We start from the raw sequence: 22,212 nt of genomic DNA on the forward strand, positions 1-22,212 counted from the left end.
TGTTCTTTGGCAGACTATAGTCTCTTTCCAGTCTGAGAGTGTTAAAGTTACCTGTACAGCAGCACTATATGTATTGTGGATCTTGATTTTGACAGTAACACTGTCAGAACTCTGTTGGTTTGCCACTAATTTTCAAAATCTGAAGGAGAGGCTTCCATGCAGCTCCAATAATTTCTATTATAATAATGTATGCCTCTAAGAAGAAGAAAATATGCATTCCCATTCATTGATGCCATAGAACAGAGGAATGGATGGTAAAGTTGAAAGTTGATTGTCAGGTTAAGTATTTGCCATGTAGCTGTAAAGATTTCTGGCTCAAATTAAAACAATATTGTTGTCTACTTCATTTTTTGAGTTAGTGTGCAAAAGTATTGTAAGCTATTTTCCAAATGAAGAATAAGGACAAAGATTAATCTTACCTATGCCTGATGAAGAAGGATTCTGTTGATATTTGCAAATCATTTTAAGATTGCATTTGTAGTTTCACTCTGGAACTCCATTGTCACTGCAGTAAGGATTACCTAGTTGTACATTTCTTTTCCTCGTGCTTTTATTTTAGTTGGAACTAAATTGTTCTTTTTTCCTTCTCAATCCAGTCTTGGTGGAGCAGGATGTCCAATCGATTCCGCAAGCTGAAGCTGACTCAGACATTGCGCCATGGATTTTCTTCCAATCAGTTTGGGCCTTTTCCTGATGAACCTGAATCTTCATTAAATTCCACCATGAAAGCAGTTCCACAGGGTGACACAAACTCCTCTGGAACTACTGATGCTCCTATGGCCTGGGTCACAAATAACACAGGTAGTGATAAAGCTGGAGTTGTCTGATAGGAAGTAAGCTCTTATGGGATAGTTGAGATTATATTATTTCTGGTTTATTAGTTCTTGTTCAGTTTAGTGTAGCTGAAAGGTCACAAATTGTATCTGTATGGTATAGAAAGAGATACATTTGTACCCCTGACTGTTGATGGTGCTGAATGTTGAGGGCAACCTTCTTTCAGCAGGGAAATGCTACAGTAACACTGGTACAGCTTTGTAGCAGGAACTCTTAAATTTGTCAAGGAATGGACAGCTCGCTCAGGAGTTGTTCCTATCCTCAATAAAATAATTTATATTGTGAAAATCAGTATGTTTAAAATCAATCTGAGAAAAAAAGTTCAGAAAAGCCCAAATTATAAAGAACACTTATTGAAACTGTACAGTTCTTTGTGCAAAAGTCCCACAATTTATAATGTGAAGAAAGACTACTGACTTCACTTTAATTTAGGTATATGAGGCATCAGTGGAAAATGCGATTCTCTGTGCTTACTGAGGCTGCAGCTGCTGAATGTTTTAGAATGGTTGTACTAGCTGATCTTAGAAATCTTTTTGAGCCATAATGGTTCTGTAGTTCTGTGCAAACAAAAGCTATCCTTAAGAATAAAAAGAAGGGGCATGCAGAAAATAAAACTTCATTTATGTATTTTTTCAGGTGTAAACACTGCAAAAGGAGGGAAGGATGATGAATTATTGACAACCATGGTATGTTAAACATTCTTGGCATGTTCAGAAGATAATGCAGTTAGTGTTTCCTTGTGTTGTTTGTTTTACTTTTGCTTTGTTTTGTTTTTGTTTTACATGATATACAACTCATATACATTACAAATAGAACTATCACTGGTTGGTAGTCAGTGGAGCGGAACTGACAAGCTGTGATACGTATGTTGTTCTATAGACTAGGAAGTAGTACAAATAGTACAGTATGACAGCTCTTGATGAATGCTGACTTCTTTCATGAGTTATCCATTTGTGTGATCAGCAATGAATTAGTAAAATAGATTGACTGGATGGCTGATTACTCACCGACAAGTGGTACACTGTGAGGAAGACATGAAACAGAGCAATCTGAAAGTAAGAAATAAAGTAAACCGTAAAATAGTTTGGGATGTATATTTATATTATTCTGTTTCTTCTTTTGTTGTGCTTTATCTTCAAGTTCTCCTACAGGTTACTCCATGGAGATGTCATTAAATTTGGTTGGTGATCTTTTATTTTCTGTTTTAAGAAGATTGAGTAAATTTTGATAGGATTCACTGGCAGAACTCCAGGGAGCCAGTATCACTTGTGCTGCTCTTTTCTTTTTTTTTTTTCTTTTTTTTTTTTTTTTTTCTGGTGAATACATGTAGGGCAGGAACAAATAGGTTTTCAGTATTTCCAGGTGTCTTATCTAGGAGATCAGAGAGGACAGCCTTACCAAGCATCCTGTTTGTTGTTTCTTTGGAAGTTGCTTGTTAACATTCCTGTTAAAACTGATGAAGAAAGGGACAGTTTGTGCCACTTCTTTGTACTGAGTGAATGAACTTCCTCATGCCAATATGCACCTTGGACTCTGTCTGTTATGATGTGCTATGCATCTTCACAGATGGTACTTTTATGTCTCATTTCCATTTAATTTTGTTTAAAAATGCATTTGTCTCCATCTTTTTATTTAACGTGGAAACAGCATCGTTAGCACCCAGTAACATTCTAAGAAGAATCTCACTTCTGTTTTCCTTTCTTTTTTTTTCCCTCTCTCAGTTGAGAAGCAGTGCTCCGTTTACCAGGCTGCCTAGCGATAAATTGAAAGCAGTGATACCCCCTTTCTTACCACCCTCCAGTTTTGAGCTTTGGAATTCTGATCGAACACGAATCAGCAAAGATGGCAAAGCTGAACAGATGAGAACTGCCTGGCCACAGAGAGCAATCAAGCATGATTTTAACAGTAGTGGGAACTCAGATGTAGTAAGCAAATGAAATATGTAAAAATAATACTGTGTGTTATTATGTCTGGGGCATGCTGGCTGGTGAACCACATCAGTTCTATGTTTAGAAATGATTTTGAACCTATTGTCTTAGCAATGTCTTCTCCTTTTAAGGTCTGCTTTTTAGGAAGAATACATACCTCTGTGGGAGGAATGTAAATGGTATGGAAGTTTCCTGTGAAATAAAATGTCTTGTTTGATGTTCATTGGAACAAATGACTAGACATAAGGAATTTGCTGCAAACTGCTAAAGTGACTATTGCTTCCACCCTTATGTATTAGTTGCCAAAGTAGGCATAGCCATTCTAGAATATCTGAAGCTGCTCTAGTTCCGAAGACAAGCTGTGGGAGAAGAAGGTTTCTCAGTTTTTTAGGAACTGGGAGGAAGTGAAGAAAAACTGCTGAGATGTGTCGTATGCAAAAATATGCTGGGAAGTTTAGCAAGTGATAATATTTTACCAGTTAATGATCATGTGACCTTAACAATCTTGACAACCTTTGCTCTCCTAGTTGCTCACAGAGAAGATCCTACTTCTGAAAATTGGACTCTAATATCGTAGTAAACTTTATTTTACTAGTCCAGACGTGTATTTCCTGTCAGTTCTAGAAATGTGACAGTGAAGACATTTTAGAATGATTTTTTTCTGTCTTCCTGTTTTAGGTGAAAGTTAGCTTAATACCACCAATAAGGAGGTTTAGGTGGAATGTGGTGCACTAGGGCAGGCTGGATGCAACCTGGTCTAGAGGGAGGTATCCCTGCCTATAGCAGGGGGATTGGAAAACTAAGTGATCTTAAAGGTGCCTTCCAACCCAAACCATTCTATGATTAGAAGGGAATTGATCTCAGGAAGGTAAAGTTTAATTTATCATCCTAAAAATGATTGTGGCTCACATGTATAAAGAGACGAGCAAAGCATGTAAAGGAGGACTAGCCACTAGCTACATTTCTGTAGGGAAAGAAATGAGAAATGTGTTATTCAGAGAATAGGAACAGGGGAGAGAAATATTGTAAGTCAGAGCTGGAAGAAGTTATTTGAGTAACAAGTTAAGAAGCACAAAAAAGCTGAGCTTTAGGAGTCATATATCAAATGGTCAGCAGTGGCCAGTAGTGTGTAAGGAGAATTCAAGGAAGTTGCAGACGTGGTTGAACATTTGGCTAGCATGTAGGTATATCTTTACTGCATCAGTTGAAATAGTAAAATGATGCAGATAGATGTTTACATTGAGGAGAATATGAATATGCAGCTGGAGGAGAGAAAGTTCATGTTGCTTGTTGCAGCTTCATTAGTAAGAAAGAAGGATATTAAGACTGAAAAGGAGTTGGTAGCTGTTCTGTAAGAAGGGAGAGACAAAAAAGGATTCTGCATGAAAGAAGTTTTACTTTTTTTTTTTTTTTGCCACTAATCACAATTTTTTCTATATTATTTCTCAGGTGCATTGCATCTGCTCATTTCATGTTGGCCAAAGGTTAAGGAGGCCTAATACCTTTATTATGATGTCATTTTTTTTTCATTGAAGACATATTCAATATACTATATACATTTATATAAATAGAGATTTAAATATGTTTGTATAAATATACATGTATATGCAAAGAAAGAATATTTTGTATATCCTTCTGTTTCTTCATTGAAAGATCCTGAACTTAAAATGTGTAAAATAGCTGTTGAAGTTTAATTTTTGTTTTGCTTAAGGAAGAAAATTTTTTTTTTCTTTTTCAGACATCTGTTAGTAAAGGTACGAGACCAGTCAAATTACCAGCATTTGCAAGAAGACCTGCATCTCCTTCAAATTCTACCAATTTCAACCATTCTCCTCATTCTTCTGGTGGATCCAATAACATTGCAGGAATTAATAGGCATGGAGGAGAACTGCATAACAGATCAGGTACCATGCTGCTATCGTTTTTAATATAAAAGTCACTTGAACCTGATGCACAATCAACATTTCTATGAAGTATTGGAACAGAAGTGAACTTTGGACACCTACATAAGGAAGCAAAAGCCTCACATCTGTTGCAGAAGTCTCATAGGTTAACTCTTCTATCAGAAAAACTTTTTTATTTTATTGAATCCACTCATGGTGATTCAGATGTACACTTGTTCCAGCTGGATGTTCCAGCATGTATTTCATGGAGCTTGCATATGTGGCTTGAACTGTATCTGCCAACTGTAAAGAAAATATGGTGAAGCAATGCAGGAAATGTATCCAAAGAGGATGAAAGTCAGCTGCATATGTGTGTGTGCACGTAAACAAGGTTGGCTCCTCTCCTCTCATAGCTGGTTTTTTGCTCCTTTGCTGAAAGTTGTGGAACAGATCTGAACCTTGAAGTTCCCTCATACACAGTCAGTTCTAAAGTGATAGTGAATGGTGAAGACAGGTGAATTGAGTATTAACAGACCTTTAAAATTGATGATCTCCTTGACTCTGTGTGTTGTTTTTTCTTTTGTTTGTTTGTTTTCCTTAGGTGGCAGTGCAGACAATGTTTTATCGCAGATTGCAGCTCAAAGAAGAAAAGCAGCAGGCTTACCTGAACAGAAGCCCAGCCAACACAATAGTCCAGTCCAGGCAACTCCTTCATCCACCCTGTCTGATATGCAGTGTGCTCAAACAGCTGGTAATGGACACGTAGTAAAGATACAAATGAATGTAAGTATTTCTGCTTCTAAATTAACTTATTTTAATAGGTCACATGTCAGTCATGAGTGATTGATAAGTACAGCTGTGTAACATTGCAAAGCCTAAAATTAATTAATTAACTGCTAAAGCAGTGGAAACTTTACAGTTTTACAAACCTTTCTTGTAATTACAAATACACAAAGGATCAAACCTAATAATGACATGCAATTTTGCTTTATTGTTAATTTCACTTTATTTTACAAGCAGTAAATGTAATACTTGATTTTGAGGCATATATTTTCTGTTATTTTGAATTCACATTTCATATGACTTCCATCCTTGACTCATAATTGAGGCTTGTGTTTTACGTGTTAGTTATCCCTAAGCTTTCCTCTGAAGCTGAGGAAAGCTTCCTTCCAAACCTGAATGAAAAGCGTTAGATAATGGATACCAGGATCTGCTCATCCCAATATTATACAGGTACTGGTCCACAAGATGTTGTTTTTAAACAGCATGAACATCAAGATATCATTATCAAAATCAGGCTTTGCTCACAAGCGCTGGATATCTTATCTGTGCTGACTTTTCTGTGGATTTCCTGAAATAGCTTTACCCTCATGACCTGCCTATTTCTGTGTATGGACTTTGAAGCTAATGGCTGCATAAAACAAAATTTTCAAGGATAAAGATGTAAAATCTTCAGACTCTGCACAGGAGCATGCTAGAGAGCAGCATCCTTGCAGAGGATGTTATATACTGTTATGAAATATGTGTTTGTTCACACAGGGAAAGTTTAAATTTCAGACAGCAAGAGAAAGAAAGCACGAAATTTGGAGTTTTAGTTCTGAAGTCCTTTATTCTGCAACTGTTAGTACACATGACCAAGAGAAAAACTCAATGTTTTCTTATGTAATCTCTAGACAACTCTTTGTTTTGTTTTGGTTTGGTTTTGATTCTTCTTAGAGCTTTGCCTGAAGAAACAAAAATTACATTTGCTCTCTCATTCTGTGATGTCTTCTATGGGAACAGTAAGGAATAGGCATGTTTAATAAGTGAAATTTTGATGTTAAACAAAGTCACAAACTTCTTCAGTGATTTAAAAAGCGATATTTCAGAGGGCAACAGTCAGAAAAAGAAAATTGTGCAACTACCAATGCCAAAATAGTTTCCATGAACAGTCACTGTGCGATCTGTCAGCCCTGATTCTAAATGGACTACCAGTCATGTTTTAAAATTAAGATTAAGACTAAAAATCTATAACTCTGCTGGACTCCAAAAGCTATGGACTTATAATCTTTCCTTCCTTTCTACCCCACATAATTACTCTGCAGGTTATAAATGATCTGTCTCTTTCTTTCTAGTAGACAAAATCACTTTATTATCCTCTTCCCTCCTTAAAGTCTCCCCCGCTGAACAGGTATCAAAAGGTTTTTTTTTCAGAGGTGGTCTGAACAATATATTTCTAATTAAATTGTCAGCAGTTGCTCTCAGCTTATTTTCGTCTTGGAAATAATTTCAGAACTGCTTATACATCCAAAAAATCATACTTTTTTTCCTAGTTCCATTAGTTGGCCTATTAAGGTATAATATCTGTGCCTGTGAGCTTTGACCTGCTGATCTTAAGACCTGTCATTACAACACTGCTGCCAGTAAGAAGTTTAATTATTATTCACACTCACAGTGGAAGATGTTAGGGGATAAAGAAGTAGTGAGTAATGATGCACTGTAAATAATCTTATTGGGAATGCAGTTCATAATTCTATTGAAAAGATTTTTAAATAGAAATTACGCTAGTATGTTGGAAAGACAGCAACTCTTTAGTGCTCTTTGCTCAGATGTCTCACTATAGATGTTCACATATCACCTCTGGGATGATTTTCTGGACAGCAGTGTCTGCTGGGAATACACAATTACATAGGGATCCATACTGGCTGCAAGACCTTAAGCAGCCCACTTTGTTGTAATAAGCAGCATAAGTGCTGAAAAGTACTGTCTGTAACCATTTTGGAAACTCTTGTGTCCTCCCATTAAGATTATGTTGTCTAAATTTGGAACTGATCTAAAAAGTGCCATGAAGTTACACTGATCAATTTGCAAATGCTGTCCATGAGAGGGAGAGACTGTACAAGATTTAAAGAAAGGAAACAAAAAGCTGAATAATATAGGCATATATATATATAGATCATATATAGGTAAATGCTTTTTTAAATTTTTCTTCCCTAAATAATTATGTTATTAACTGTAGCAAAAAACAGAGATGAACAAAAGACCTCCATCTGGAACTTCATCTACATCTAAAAGCACATCACCAACTCTCACACCTTCCCCATCACCCTCTCCGTCTCCTAAGGTTCACAACGTGGAGTCCTCTCTCTCCTCTTCTCACAGACAGGCCAAGAGCAATGGTTCCAGCAGTGGTACTATTACAGAAGATGGTGAGTAGATCACTGCAATTACAAGTGATTCATTTATCAAGAGTACATAGTGTTTAAAACTATAATTGTACTGATCTATTGTCTGTCTGCATGAGAGTGAGAACATTTTCTTATGTAGAAAAAAATATTTTAGTCTTTTCTGCTTTGAGATTTGCATTCCAGCAGTAATAGTGGGTGTTTATGGTCCAAAAACTATGATTGCTTCCAGTTTGAGGGAGATAATTACCATTCTGAAGATATCATAGAGCATGTAGGCCACTTGTATGGCATATCCTTTCTTCCTCCATTTTCTGGCTTAAATATGCTTTTCCATCACTTACTAAGGGTAGAAAACTTCTCCCCAAATTTGAAATGAAAATGTTTTTAGTAAATTCAGTGAAACACATCGTTATAGAAAGACAATTTTTGATTCATAACAATTCATACTTTTCCAGTGAGATTATCTATTTTTAACTTGAATTTTTAGGTCTAAATTTCAACTTCTACATATAAAAGTCCTCTTGCTACAGGATATTTGGAAGTAGAATATCAATTACTTTTTTTTTTTTTTTCTGTAAACATTCCAAAAATTGGGAAAAATAACATGACTCAAAATCTATTAAATAAGAGATGTGGATACTTTTATTTAGTTTCTGCAAGAGGCAGATGTCCTATATTCGCTGTGGTTGTTTTTTGCTTATTTGTTTGGAAAGTGTCAGGATTGATTTTTATTTTCATTTACGCTAACTTTCTGCTGGCACTGTACTTCCCTGTCTACCCTGAAGGGAGGTGTTATTTGACCCACTTTCTATCCTCTTATTGTGTCCTAGCTGTAACATATTGTACTGATGACTGGAGAAAATCCTTTCACGCTTCAGTTAGTGCCATTTTACAATAACGACTTGATAACAAAAAAGTTGTCAGGTTAGAAATATATAGAGAGGAAAATAACTGATTCTTGGAAAAGAAAGGGAATTCCCCAAGCTATCAGCTGTTATAATCTCACCTTGAGAAGCAGCGCTTTATGACAGCACCACTAGAGCTATGATACAGCAAGTTTCTTGCAGAGGTATAGATTGTCAGAAGCTGAAGTAGTTCTGGGTTCATTGTGCTTGTAAGCTTTTATACTTGAGTGGTCCTTTCTTTCAAGGTCTTCTCTTATTGTTAGTTTTTCATCAGTAACAGCTTAGAGGCCCAGCAGTAATCAGAAGAGTAGTTATGTAGTGTTAATTATTTCCTATTTCAAGTAAACTGAAATGAATTTATCAGTTCATTTTCTTTGGTTATGGCTTGAATGACCAGTAGGCAGCGTGATTCAGAAGTGTGCATGGTTTTTTCTTAGGTAATCACTTGGTGGACCATCAGCTTTTTCCTATTCTGAGAGCCAGTGATGTAGAGAATAATGAAAGAAGAAGCCACATGAGAGCAAAAGGAGGTGGTGACAACTTGGAGAAAGGTAACCTTATCCTACTTCTACTCTTATAGAACAGTGCCAAAGAGGTGCTAAATGTAGCAGAGCTCAGAGAACCTATGCTTCTTTGTTCAGGCAGATAAGGAGACTAGATATAAGTGTAAGTAAAATCAAACTTAGAGAAAAAGCAAAGGTGAAACAACTTTCAATGTAGGAATTACAAAATTGAGACATTTTTCTGGTTTTGTTCGAAATTGCTGCATAATACAGGAAGAGAGAAAGAGGAAAGGAAAACTTGAAAATATTGTCTAAGATTGGTATGCCTTTACAAGTTAAGAATATCAAACAAGTTGTCAAAATAAGTCCTTGTTTTTAAAGACAAAGAAGGAAATAAAACCAAAGTATATTTGAAAATAGAATGGTTATGTCTTTGCAATGAAAGCAAGTTTACATAGGGTATATTATATTAAATATAGTTTCATGGTATAATGTTTTCAGTCATGTTTTTTCACATAGAGGGTGGTGACACACTGGAACAGGTTGCCCAAGGAGGTTGTAGATGCCCCATCCCTGGAGGCATTCAAGGCCAGGCTGGATGTGGCTCTGGGCAGCCTGGTCTGGTGGTTGGTGACCCTGCACATAGCAGGGGGGTTGAAACTGGGTGATGATTGTGATCCTTTTTAACCCAGGCCATTCTATGATCCTATGATATGTTTCTATGATATGTTCTTCATTTTACATTAGTTTTTTAGTTCAGATGATAATTTTGGTAATACGTGCATTGTTTGTGACATCATAACAGTACAAATAAACAGAATCTTGAGTTCAGAGAAGTACTGTGTAATCAAGAGAGGTAATGGTGAGTTAATCTAAAACTGCACTTGTTTTTTAACTAGGTAATCATATTTCAAAAGTGTTTTAAGAGTTGCTATCAGGCCCTCCAGCTTTTAAGTTGATCGGACTTTGAGAGGAGGCCCAATATCCAGACCTGTTAGCCTGGGAAGGTAACCTTATGAAACTTAAATTCTGCTCAAGTTTCACCTTAGTTGGACTTCAGCTATCTGTGTTCAAGACTGGATGTCAGCTGCTTGAGCAGAAGAGATTTGCATGTACCCTTGTTGTATCAATGTTTTCAATAAGTGAGTGGGTAGGTGCTTGCTCTACATCTTACTTTCTTGAATCATGCTATGGAGATTCACAGAATCACAGAATCACAGAATCACCCGGGTTGGAAGGGACCTCAAGGATCATGTAGTTCCAACCCCCCTGCCTAGCAGGGCCACCAAACATACACATTTAGATCAGGTTGCCCAGGATCCCGTCCAACCTGGCCTTGAACACGTCCAAGGACAGGGCATCCACAACCTCCCTGGGCAGCCCGTTCCAGGGCCTAACCACTCTCCTTGTAAAGAACTTCCCCCTAACGTCCAACCTAAATCTTCCCTCCTTCAACTTGGATCCATTTCCCCTAGTCCTGCTATTGTCAGCCCTTTTGAAGAGTTTACTCCCCTCCTGGGTGTAGGCTCCCTTCAGGTACTGATAGGCTGCAATGAGGTCGCCCCGCAGCCTTCTCTTCTCCAGGCTGAACAAGCCCAACTCCCTCAGCCTGTCCTCATAGGGGAGGTGCTCCAGCCCCCTGATCATCTTAGTCGCCCTCCTCTGGACCCTTTCCAAAATCTCCATGTCTTTCTTGTACTGAGGGCTCCACACCTGGACACAGTACTCCAGATGGGGCCTCACAAGAGCCGAGTAGAGAGGGACAATCACCTCCCTGTCCCTGCTGACCACCCCTCTCCTGATGGTGCCCAGGATCCCATTTGCCTTTCGAGCTGCCAGAGCGCACTGCTGGCTCATGTTAAGGAGATTCCTCATTCAGTTCACTGCCTTCTTGAAAAGTTTTGATGTATAGACAGCCTGATCTGAATCAGCCTTTCAGGGCCAAGCACCTGCATTTTAGGCATTAAAGCTGTCCTCAAAAGTTTGTTTATTTAAGATTGTTTTTATGAGGAAGAAAGGAGGATACAGCAAAAGGATTTTATCCTACCAACGTATGACTAGATAGAATTACAATAAGACAGTACTTTTACTTTTGGTGCAGAGTAAATGTTATTGGTTTTATTTTGCAGTATGTCATTGTGTGGAATATATCATTTGATAATATATCCTCAACAGTTAACATTGCAAAGATCAATACAATTAATCTTTTCTGACCCTTTTTTTTTCTTTTTTTTCTTTTTCTTCTGACATGACAGATGAGCTGACTGGCATCCTTAAAAAATTGTCCCTTGAGAAATATCAACCTATTTTTGAGGAACAAGAGGTAAATATTTTTTAAAAGGTTTATTTTTTTGCTGTTTTAGAAAAAGTATGACATGACACACATTGCATTAAAATTATGATCCAAAATCTCAACTTAAAAATTAAAGTTTTACAGCCATTTCTAGTTGCAGAAAGGACCTAGAAACATGGACCAAAGTCATATTCCTAGAATTCTTCCAGGAACATATCAATGCTTTTTTCACTGAATCTACATTTTGGTTATAGATGCCTCAGATATTTTTTTCTTCCATTTTTGCTTCCTGCTTTCTCTATATATGTCCATATCCAATGGGGATGAACAGTTTATAGGACTTGCTGTATCACTTTTGAAATCACAGCTGGAACATTACTTACAGCCAGAGAACAGCAGGCTGTGAGTCCCTGAGATGGTTGCTTTCCCTACTTTATCCACTATGAATAAGCAGAAGGTGATTTTAAACTGGAGAACTTGAGTGTTGTTGTAGATAAGACCTGCAACAGTGACTTACCTGAAGGATGGAATTAAAAAAAATAATTAGTGAAAATGAAAATAGTTCATTTCAGTGTTTAAGGCATCAACAAATGCAAACAATCATCGCATGTTTGTTTGTTGGAAGGCAGAGGGCAGTGAATGGACATGTAATAAATTGCTATTGCTGTGGAGTTCAAAATTCAGCACCATGTACTCTGGGCTTATTATTGTTCTCTAGAGTGATAGGGAATAAAGCATTTTGTAGAAATGCTTGTGTGTGAAGTTTCTCTCAATATGAAGTTATGGATGTTTGCTTTTATCACAGCTTTGTGGATGTTCTGATAGAGTATAACTGATTTATGAACAAACCCTAAATTTTCCTTAGGAGGCAGTGAAAAAAAACACAGTATTCTGAAAATCCAGCTGTGCTTTTAAAGGTGAGAAAAACCTTAGTCTGACCAACAAACAGTTGCAGTAAGGAAAAGACTGTGTTTTTCTAAAGACCAATAAAATCCATGAACATTTAAACAATGTCATAACAAATAACTGAAGTATTAACAGCAGATTTAATATTCAACAGCAGGGTGGAAAAGTAGGTACCATTTGAAGTTGTCAATTTATTAAAGTTTTTTGCATGCACAATATAGAATATATTTCCAGTAATTTTATATAATTAAAAAAAAATATATATCTATCCTTCAGTAGTGAATCTTACCTAGGTAAACACTTCTTCCTTTTTCACATGCAGGTGGATATGGAAGCCTTCCTTACTCTTACTGATGGTGATCTGAAAGAACTGGGTATTAAAACTGACGGTTCAAGGCAGCAAATTCTGGCAGCTATTTCTGAACTGAATGCAGGAAAGGTAGGTTTTGAAATATGGTACTTAATAAGTTAATTCCACGTTTGTATTGTTAATTGAATATATATTTGGAAATTCAATTGCAGATGTTAGCTGGAAAAGTGAAAGAAATGTTTTCCAAAGAAGACATTTAACATACTTATTGAAGAATACCTTCTTTTCTGGTACCACCTGTTCTATTGCATAAACTCCTCCCTAGTTCAGTAACTGTACTGCTCTTATACAGAGTTTTACAAAGGCAGATATATTAAAAATTGACACTAACACAAATGTTGGCCATGTTATGATTAGTGAGCACTGATTTCAGTGACACTAAGTTGAACGTGACGTGAAATGTCTCCTTTATTTTTCCCACCAATGTTTATTTTTTGTAATTAGATAAATGATCACTTCTCTCATTTCTCACTTATTTTCTTTCTGCCTTGTCACATAAACTTGTGGTCTAGCGATGATGTACAAGAAGCTCTGTTAATGTCAAAGAGATTATGGACTGGAGAATCTCTTTAATTTGGACTGCTGAACTACTCAGATGCTTTTTAAAGTTTCAGGGTTCAATCTCTCTCTGATATTGGAAGCTCACATAAACAAAACATAAAGATAATTCCCTAAGGTGAGATCAAAAGCAGCAGAGACAAAGCTACAAATTTGGAGAGAAAGATGATGTCCCATGCTGCTATAGTCATGAAGAAAATCCTGAAAATGCTTTTACTGATGTCTGACAGTTTCAGGAGACTGCAAAATTTTCTATATATAAGGTAGAAAAGGATTTTATATTATTCCTCATAATGCATTGTGACTCTCTGGGGGCATAGAAATGCATATTTTCCATGTTTTTGTGAACTTAGAATATTTTTTTCCTGAAACAGAAATATTTAATGTGGTTTTGTTTTGTTTTCCCAGGGACGAGAGAGACAGATTTTACAAGAAACTATACACAACTTCCACTCTTCCTTTGAGAGTAGTGTTAGTAACACACGGCCTCCTGGTCATTCCCAGAGTAAGTACCACCTGACATTAACTGAATGGCATATTATTATTTTTAATTAATTCTAGTTGGAGGACAGAATGTGGAAAACAAGCTAGTTAACCATTCTCTGTGTTTGATGCGCATCTGTGTCTTTTACTGAGACTGTAGAGAAGATTTCATGGTAAAAAAGAAGAGATATTTATAAGATCTGTGCACACACTTCAGTAGTATTTGAAAGGAGTGTAAGATTTTTGTTTTGCATTTATTATTATTGAACACAGAAAATGGATATAAGTATAGCAAACTGAAGTATGTTCAGTATGAAGTATGTTGAAGAGCAGCAGTGAGAGGTGAGTTTCTATATGATATAGGGTATTTGGTTCTTTTTTTCATAATGTTTATGAGACAATTTCCTTCAGTGTGATCAAGTAGATCCAACGTATTTGAGGTTTGAAATTTAGCATAATGGCCTTAACAGCTACTTTACTTATGTATTTCTGTATGCATGCATTTATTTTGTATAGGTAATATTTTTATATGACTACCTGCAGGTGCCTTGTTTAGAATACATCCATTCCAACTACCAACATTAATTGCTAACTATTGCAATGGCTAGCAAAACTAAAACTGCATTTTCAATTCTAGATATATAATCAAAATGTATGGAAAGGTGTTCTGACCTACATCAGCTAAATACATTCAGCACAGTCACACTTAGATGTTAAAGCTTTAAATTTCTGCCCTGCTAGCAGTCTGAGCCAAAGACAGATACACATCTGTCAATCGAGGTCGAGGAATAGGACGAAACTTATTCCTATGTGTATTTCTGGACCTATATTTTAGAAGAACATAGGGACAATGAATGGCTCTTAAGAAATTTAAGTACCTCTTACTGTCCTTCAGTTGCTTGTTTTTCACCTTGCATCCACTCACAAAATTACAACACTTGTTTTGTGGTTATGCTAAATATTTGGGGTATTGTGTTCTTTAGCAGGCCTATGTAATGAACGAGTCCCAGTTGTTCCAATCTCAATCAGATGAATGTCATTAAATATGTGAAAGGAAGTTAAAACTCTAGTTACACTGCTGTCTTTGTGAAAACTGGTCATTGCTGAGGTCATTAGCCAATGTGAGCAACTTCCTGAATTCCATAGAGTCCACATGACTGAAAGCCACTGTCAGGTGTCAATGAATGCACTGTGCAGCTTTCTTCCCATTCAAAGAGTAGTCAGCATGTGTGGAAACTTCTGGATGTCTCTTGATAACATCCCAGACTTGAAGAGCCTCTTCTGTAGGTACTACTAGGTGAGCAGAAGCCAATATTTGGAAATTGATAAAATGATGCATTGAACAGGAATTACCCAATAACTGAAAAAACATAGATGTGAATTGTCTTCAAGCAACTTGCGGGTAAGCAGAAAACAGTTATTGTGGCACAGAGCTGGGGAGAATGTTGTTTTGTAAGAATGAGGCAACAGTTGCTCCCGCTCATCAGAGATCTCGCTTTTGGATTATTGTGTGTGAGAGCTCCATGAAGTAGATTTGGCTGAAATACAGCAGTGGAAGCAATAGCAGAGGAAGTGCACATGTAGGTAAAAGAAATTTCCACGCAAGGTAAGCTGCTTTTTATTTTAAAAAGTAGCAGTGGGACCTTTACATAGTCTCTGGAACTTGAAGTGATTTCTAGGAAGGTGTAATATTTTAGAACATAACAGCATCTGTTCTGAGTGAGATCCGAAATTCTCAGTCACGTACAGCTGTATCATCTGGTCTCATCTGACATTTGTGTAAAGAGCTACTTGCTTTCACATCGTTCATTTGTTGTGAACTTACCATGTCCTTTGTCCATTTCCAATTATCCTATCGGATCAGAAGCTACAGCAGATGATTTGCTCCTTCTTCACTGCCTCCCTCCATCTCACAGATGATTTTATAGATATCTGTGATATTCTTCCTTAGCTGTGTTTCTTTTTTTCAGATGGAAGTCTTGGAGGCTATACCCTATACCATAGTTTTTCTGTCTTCGTTTCTTTTTTCCACTATATCCTTTTAGACTTGAAGATACCAGCCTGACGTAAAATTCTCAAGATGTAGGCATGCTGTTGACTTACACTTGATACAGTAATTGCTTTTCAAGCATCTTACCTTTTCAGTTCTGTTACTTTTACTAGTTGCTTCTAGTACTTTGCTTTTTTAAGTACAGTGGAAGACTGAATTGGTACTCATTGGAACTGTGTGTTACATGGTAGATCATCTACTGTGGGTGAGCTGGGAGCTTAGCATTTTATACAACCATTCATACGTTTTTGGTTTTTTTCCTGTATGCCTGATTTCATATTAGCTCGTTTTTATCTTCATCTGATTTCATCTACCTTGATACTGTCTGGTCACTAAAGTCTCACAAAGTCCTTTTTCCACTTCACTGTTTGCCTTTGTTTTTGTTTATGTGAATAACTTGAGTCAAATGACAAATTTTCCTTATATGCCCTTTCCTGAGTCATAAGTCAAATGTCCATGTAGTCCTCTGTGAAATGTTACTGGTGAATCTCTCCACTGTGGAAAGTCACTGTTTACTTTGACCTTCTGTCTTCTGCCTTCTTATCTATTCTTTATCCACACAAGAAATGTTTTTACTCTCTGGATTCCTTGTCTTAAAAGCCAGCCTTGGAACTTGCCAAACACCTTTTAAAAATTCAGGCATCAAGTGAATCTCTTCTGTGTGTACAATACTGTTGGCTCCTTCATGAAATTCCAGTAGGCTAATGAAACAAGACATTCAATTCCCTTTTTTGATTCTTTTCCACATTTTCCACATTTTCCAACATTTCAGAGGTTCATTATTTCAATTTTTTTTCATGCTTACCTTCCTCCTACTACTTGCCTTCTCTGTGGTCTGTGTTTCCCTGGATCTCCGCTGGAATCTTTGAAAAGATGAGCATCATTTTTTATCAGTTCTGTTACCTGGCAATATAAACAAGAATCTGCTCTCTGTTCTCAGAAGTTGAGCTGCTTAATCATTGACTTCCTCTAGAACTTGTGGCTTAGCAGTTTTTTACTTGCTTTGTGTATTTCTTTCATAACCTTTTTTTTAGCAGTACTTCAAGTTAAGAGACCCTGGAGTCCCACTTAAAGAAGGCTTCTTTATGTGAAATGGGAACTTTCACAAGCTTCTCCATATTAATTACACTTAGTTTTTGGTGTTAATTCTGTTGCTCTTATTGCTATCTAATAGTTGGATGGCATAATTGCATCTGAAACTTCCTCAGAAATGTTTGAAAAATATATGAAATATTAATGCTTTTTGCATGGCCTACCACCACTGCTTTTGCTAGAGCTCTTTCTGGATACATCAAGCTGTATGAGAAGAAAAGCTGCTTGATGATTCTCCCTTTCATGATGTAGCTCATGTGGTAATAGTAGTATCCTACTCTTTCAACTGTGTCAGTGTCACTGTTTCATACTTATCACTGAGACCTCCTCAGTATTTTAAGTAATTTTAAAAGCTTAGTACCTAAAATGGAGTGGCTGCAAGTGTAGCTCTGCTTTTGTGAAGCCTTTAGGGATGTAAAGAAGATAATGCACTGCAATCTGAGCATATCCATAAGGCTTAGGAAAAAAAAAGAAAAAAAAAAGGGGGGTGGGGGGGGTGGGGGAGCAAAACTAAGTTTTGTTGACTTCCTGAGGAAAAAAAAAGCTCAAAATTATTGGAAGCCTGTAGACCAACTGCCATCACCAAATCTGTGATTCTCTACAACTTCTACACTCTTCCCACCCAGCTTCAGTTCCCCAGAAAATGTCCCATTCCCCACTGCCCAGGTTCTTCTGCTGCCACTGGTGTAGGAACTGCTGGTGCTTTTCCAGCCTTGTTCAATATATCAAGCAATAGAAACAGAAAAACATGTATATGAATGTTTCAAGAATGGAAAATAGAACAGCAGTAATTGTGTTTACACTCCTAAGAAATGCAGTAGAAGGAAAAAAAAAACAATAGGAAGAAAAGGTAAAAGCAGTGCCATTAGCAATAAAGGATTGATTGCATAACTAATTTCATGCAACAGGCTTAGTTAGAGAAGATACTGCAGTTTCTTCTTAAAGGATTTTTGGCCATTCATACTCCATTGCTAGTTTTTGGAACCTCAGCTACCTTCTGATTGAGCACCTCCTGCTGAGGCCTCTGCTTCAGAGCTCTCTGTGATATTCACTACAAGAAAGTAGAAAAGTTGTCAAGTGTATATTGGGTTTTGGCAGCTGAGCTGTTTCAATTATAGTAAAGTTCACCACTGGGAGAGAGATTACTTTGTGCATCAGGTTCTGTGTTATCCCTGGGGCTGGCACTGAGATGTTTCTTCTTCGCAGAAAACAATAGGCTCTAAAATATAATCGTTTTCTGTCAGAATGATATTGAGACCTTCCTTCTTGCCTCTGCCAATGATACCAGATTAGGCTGACTGTCCAGGCTGCAGAAGCTCCACATTTAAATCTGTTCCTGAACTACATAAGGCAAATGATTATTCGATATAAATAATGCAGTGGCTTCTGGATATATAAGCCAGTAGGATTTAGGACACCATGGTTCTTATCCCTGTTCGGAACAGGCAAACAGTACTTGCATGAAGAGTTGTCTCGGTATCTTTATTAATGGAATTTAATTGATGACATTCAGAAAATTCTGCTGAAATTAATTCTTTCCAAGTGTAAACCTCAAAGAAATTTTGACTTTATAATTTCCAAGGAAGAGAAAAGGCTTAACATTTTCCCAATGTGTTCTAATCACAACAGACAGGTTTCTGTTCCTGACAAGAGAAACTGCATACTAGGATGATGTTGCTTTTTAATAACCCAGTGAATGTTTCAAAAAGAACAAATAAAACCACTCTATTAGATTTCTGCTTCGTTGTTCAAATTTAGAGCAGATGAGCAGCCTGTGGAGGCATGAGGAAAGATGAACTGCTCTGCAATACAAAAATTTCTGCTTCACTGAGATAGCAAGCAGCAGTATAAAGTCTGATTTTCTTAGAAAACTCCGGATTGAAGAAATGGTACTTTTCACAGGAAGTATTTGAATTAGTATGTTCAGGCAATGTGTTTGCTTAGATGATTCTAGTAAAGGAGCAAATCAGAATTTTTGAATACCCAGTTGCCAGGACCAATGTGTAGGGGATTTTTATTGGTCAAGATCCACTCATTCATCAAAGGGCTGAATGTGGCTGACACTGATCCACAGGTTCATAGAGATAAATGACATGAAAGGAGGGAGAGCTGAATCTAAAGCATGCCAAATCAGAAATAAAAAGATGAAGAAAGCTCATATGGATGAAATGATATTGTATGAAAAAAAAAAAAGAAAAGGAAAATAACTGAAAATAAACTGAAAATAAAATGATTTCTTACAGGAGCAGGCTTAAGATGAGTAAAATGAATTATATAGGGTCAAGCTGTTGGAGTCAGATGTAACAGTGAGACTGGGAAACGTGAACCTGTTTGTGGTAACTGTGGAATTTGTCGGTCTTCTTTAGAGTAAAGCTTTGAATCTCACTGGCTGCAAGTCGTCAGATTTATTTATTTTTTTTTTTACAGCTCCTGGCTGCTCCATAAAACCACAAGAAGCTGTTGCTCCTAAGAGGTAGCTACTGGAATAAAAAGAGATTTTGATCTTACAGTGAAATCTGGGATCCAGATGAGTAAATCCAAGCATACAAATGAAAATTTGAAACTTTAGTCCTTGGTACACTTGTATAGAACTTTATGAATTAATGTTTATGATTCCAGTCCTACAAGGCCTCAAAGAAAGTAATGAAAAGATTGCTTTTGTATTTCAACCTAAGAGTTGAATTGTTCAAAGCTTCCATGGTTTGGATTTTAAGATAAGAAAGAAAAGCGGGAAGAATGAAGATGTTTGTTTTCTATTTAGTCTTCAGTGCCCAGAGATGAAGAACCCAGAGGAACCCCTGTAGACAAGATCAAGAGCAACAAAAGCATGAAAAAAGACATGTAGAAAGTGTAGTGGCTTTATGGGAAGGAATATAAAGGGAAAGTAATGCTGCATTCTTCATTAACAGAAATACACTTTATCTACTCAGTATTTAGAGATTAGAACAGTAAATGTAAACACAAAATACCTGTTTGTAAAAATAGCACTTTATTTAAGAAAATTCATTATATGTTATGGATATTTAAATATAAATACTGTTAAAATATTTTATATTGCCAATGTGTTGTTTTGAGAATAAAACCATTTAAGTGATATTTGCCGTTTTTCTTGAACAGTAACACTAGCAGATCCTCAAAGTGTTTTGAGAACTTTTTGTTAATGTTTGAAAGGATTTGTACAGAAATTATGAGTGGAAGTAATTTTCTGTTTAGTAAATTCATTTTCTATTAATCAACTAACATATAAGTTACCTGAAAACTCAGATTCTATTTTCATTTTTCTGAAAACTCATAAATATTTTACTTGACCACTGTTTGAGATCAGTATATACATGGCAGTACTAATGCAGGTAAAGTCAAGAACATCCAGTGCAGAAGATTAATCTCAGTTCCCTCCACATCTAAAGGTCCTGCCTTCCTCCTCCTCACTGTACAGGTTTTAGGGGAGTTTGGAAAAAAAATAGGTAGAAGTGTGCATGGTGATAAATAGAGATAACAGCAGCAGTGAAAGCAATGATGCTCTACTTTCCCTAAGGTTGCTCCAGGTTGGGCAGCTGATTCTGTGATGGCTTCATTGATTTGGCCACCTGGGGTACTGTGCCAAGGTGCCAAGAGCAAACAGCAGAACAGCTGAGCCATGCCAGGGAAAAGTCAATGATGAGTGCTGATTTGGCTTTTTTGTTACTTACAGTGTTATTTACATTAAAAATGTCAAAACAGAGTAACCTTCAAAAATTAAACCTTTTTAAAAATATATGTTTAACTGTCAAGTGAGTTAGCTAAGAAGGGAAACAAGTATTTTTATTAAGGAGAAACTGTACTACTAGCTCTTTAGAGGAAGATAAGTGAAAAGTGGGATATGGTATCTTTGCAGAGACTTTATGAAAGAATAAATAGCAGGGAATAAAAGTGGAAGGGAAAAGAAAAAGAAGAAAAGTGTGTTGGTAAAGTATGTCAACTGTGCTTGTATGTATACGAAAATGTGAACTGCCTTTGATAACAAATAAGGGTCAAATGAATTCTGAAACATCAAATGCTTCCCATTGGTTGCATGTGACACAAAAGCTACCAATCCTGTCATGTCAGTCTTTAGTATTAATTTGTGGCTTAGTAAGGTTTTTTTCTTTGCAAAATGTTATACTAGTTCTGCAGTCCACATTCGCAAGTGCTAATTCTGGCTGTTTCTGCTGTCATGCATTGGTGGGGTAGAGAGGTCTCCCTCTCTACAGGGCATTGTCACTACAGCCCAAATTGCCTCCATTCTTAATCTCTTTAGTATTATTTATTATTATCCTTTAGGAGTCTCTTGGATTGCTTGCAGCTCACCGTGTTGCTTTCTCAGCAGACATCCAAGGGGTTGAAATCTCCCATCAGGAAGAGAGCTTGCAGATGCAATACTTCTTGTAGTTGAAGCAAGAAGGTCTCATCCACAGGCTCCCCTTGATCAGGCAGCCTGTAATAGAACCCAACCACCAAATGTCCTTTGTCTTGACCCTGGTTTTTACCTATAAAAATTGGTGCAAAACAAAGGTTATGATCAATTTGTTCATTGCAGGCATTTGTTTGAACAAAAAGACAACTGAGAGACTACAACCATCATTTCACTGACCTGTCCTGATTGGTCAAATGTGAAAGGCTGTTTCCCATTTGCTGTTCACTTACTGTGTTTTCTTTTGTAGTTTAAATGAAAATCTCTGTTAGCAAAGTTTGGATTGCTTACCTAATAATGAAAAACATCTTCTAAGATTTGTAGAATAATTAAACAGAAGAAGAAATAGTTCTTGTTCTGATTAGCCTAGGATTATGAACTTGACTAATCTGTAGTCGATAATCATAGGATGTCTTATTTAACAGAGTAGGACTGTGTTTTTGCAGACAGCTCTTATAAGGTACTTGGAATTTCATTTTCTTTTTTCCTACGCTTTGAGCATTAATCAAGATCAAATTTTAAATAGAGATATTTTTATTATCTGGAAGTGATTCAAGCAGTCATCTGTAGTATTTTTCATGCTTCAGCAAATGCTTCAGTAAATGCCTCAGAAGGGAGGTAGCTTCTCAAGGGAACAACTTTGGTTTCCAGAGTGAAGGGAAACATAAAAGTTCTTACAAACAGAAATCTTTACTACCAAGATCATCTTAGTTTAGAATTGCTTGGCTTGTCTGGCTCTGACACTAATAGCCCCAAACTTGCCACTTCTAGATTTTATTTTATTGCGAAGCCCTCTTGGCAGTACAAGAGT

General features: G+C 36.8%; 1 protein-coding gene across 1 annotated transcript in view; it reads left to right on the forward strand.

The window, feature by feature from the left end:
* The window catches only part of ANKS6 (ankyrin repeat and sterile alpha motif domain containing 6), a gene marked incomplete at both ends in the record, with an annotated part of 38,177 nt that extends 18,728 nt beyond the window's left edge, over window positions 1-19,449 (forward strand). Inside the window, 11 exons of the mRNA XM_079534019.1 lie at window positions 597-801; window positions 1,471-1,520; window positions 2,556-2,759; window positions 4,501-4,666; window positions 5,247-5,428; window positions 7,644-7,833; window positions 9,155-9,268; window positions 11,476-11,543; window positions 12,742-12,858; window positions 13,756-13,852; window positions 19,400-19,449. Coding sequence (XP_079390145.1) covers window positions 597-801; window positions 1,471-1,520; window positions 2,556-2,759; window positions 4,501-4,666; window positions 5,247-5,428; window positions 7,644-7,833; window positions 9,155-9,268; window positions 11,476-11,543; window positions 12,742-12,858; window positions 13,756-13,852; window positions 19,400-19,449 — 1,443 coding nt within the window. The remainder of the gene's footprint in view (window positions 1-596; window positions 802-1,470; window positions 1,521-2,555; window positions 2,760-4,500; window positions 4,667-5,246; window positions 5,429-7,643; window positions 7,834-9,154; window positions 9,269-11,475; window positions 11,544-12,741; window positions 12,859-13,755; window positions 13,853-19,399) is intronic.
* Between the last annotated feature and the right edge of the window lie 2,763 nt (window positions 19,450-22,212).

Source organism: Tetrao urogallus (genome assembly GCF_951394365.1).
Source record: "Tetrao urogallus genome assembly, chromosome: 3".
Lineage (NCBI taxonomy): Eukaryota > Metazoa > Chordata > Aves > Galliformes > Phasianidae > Tetrao > Tetrao urogallus.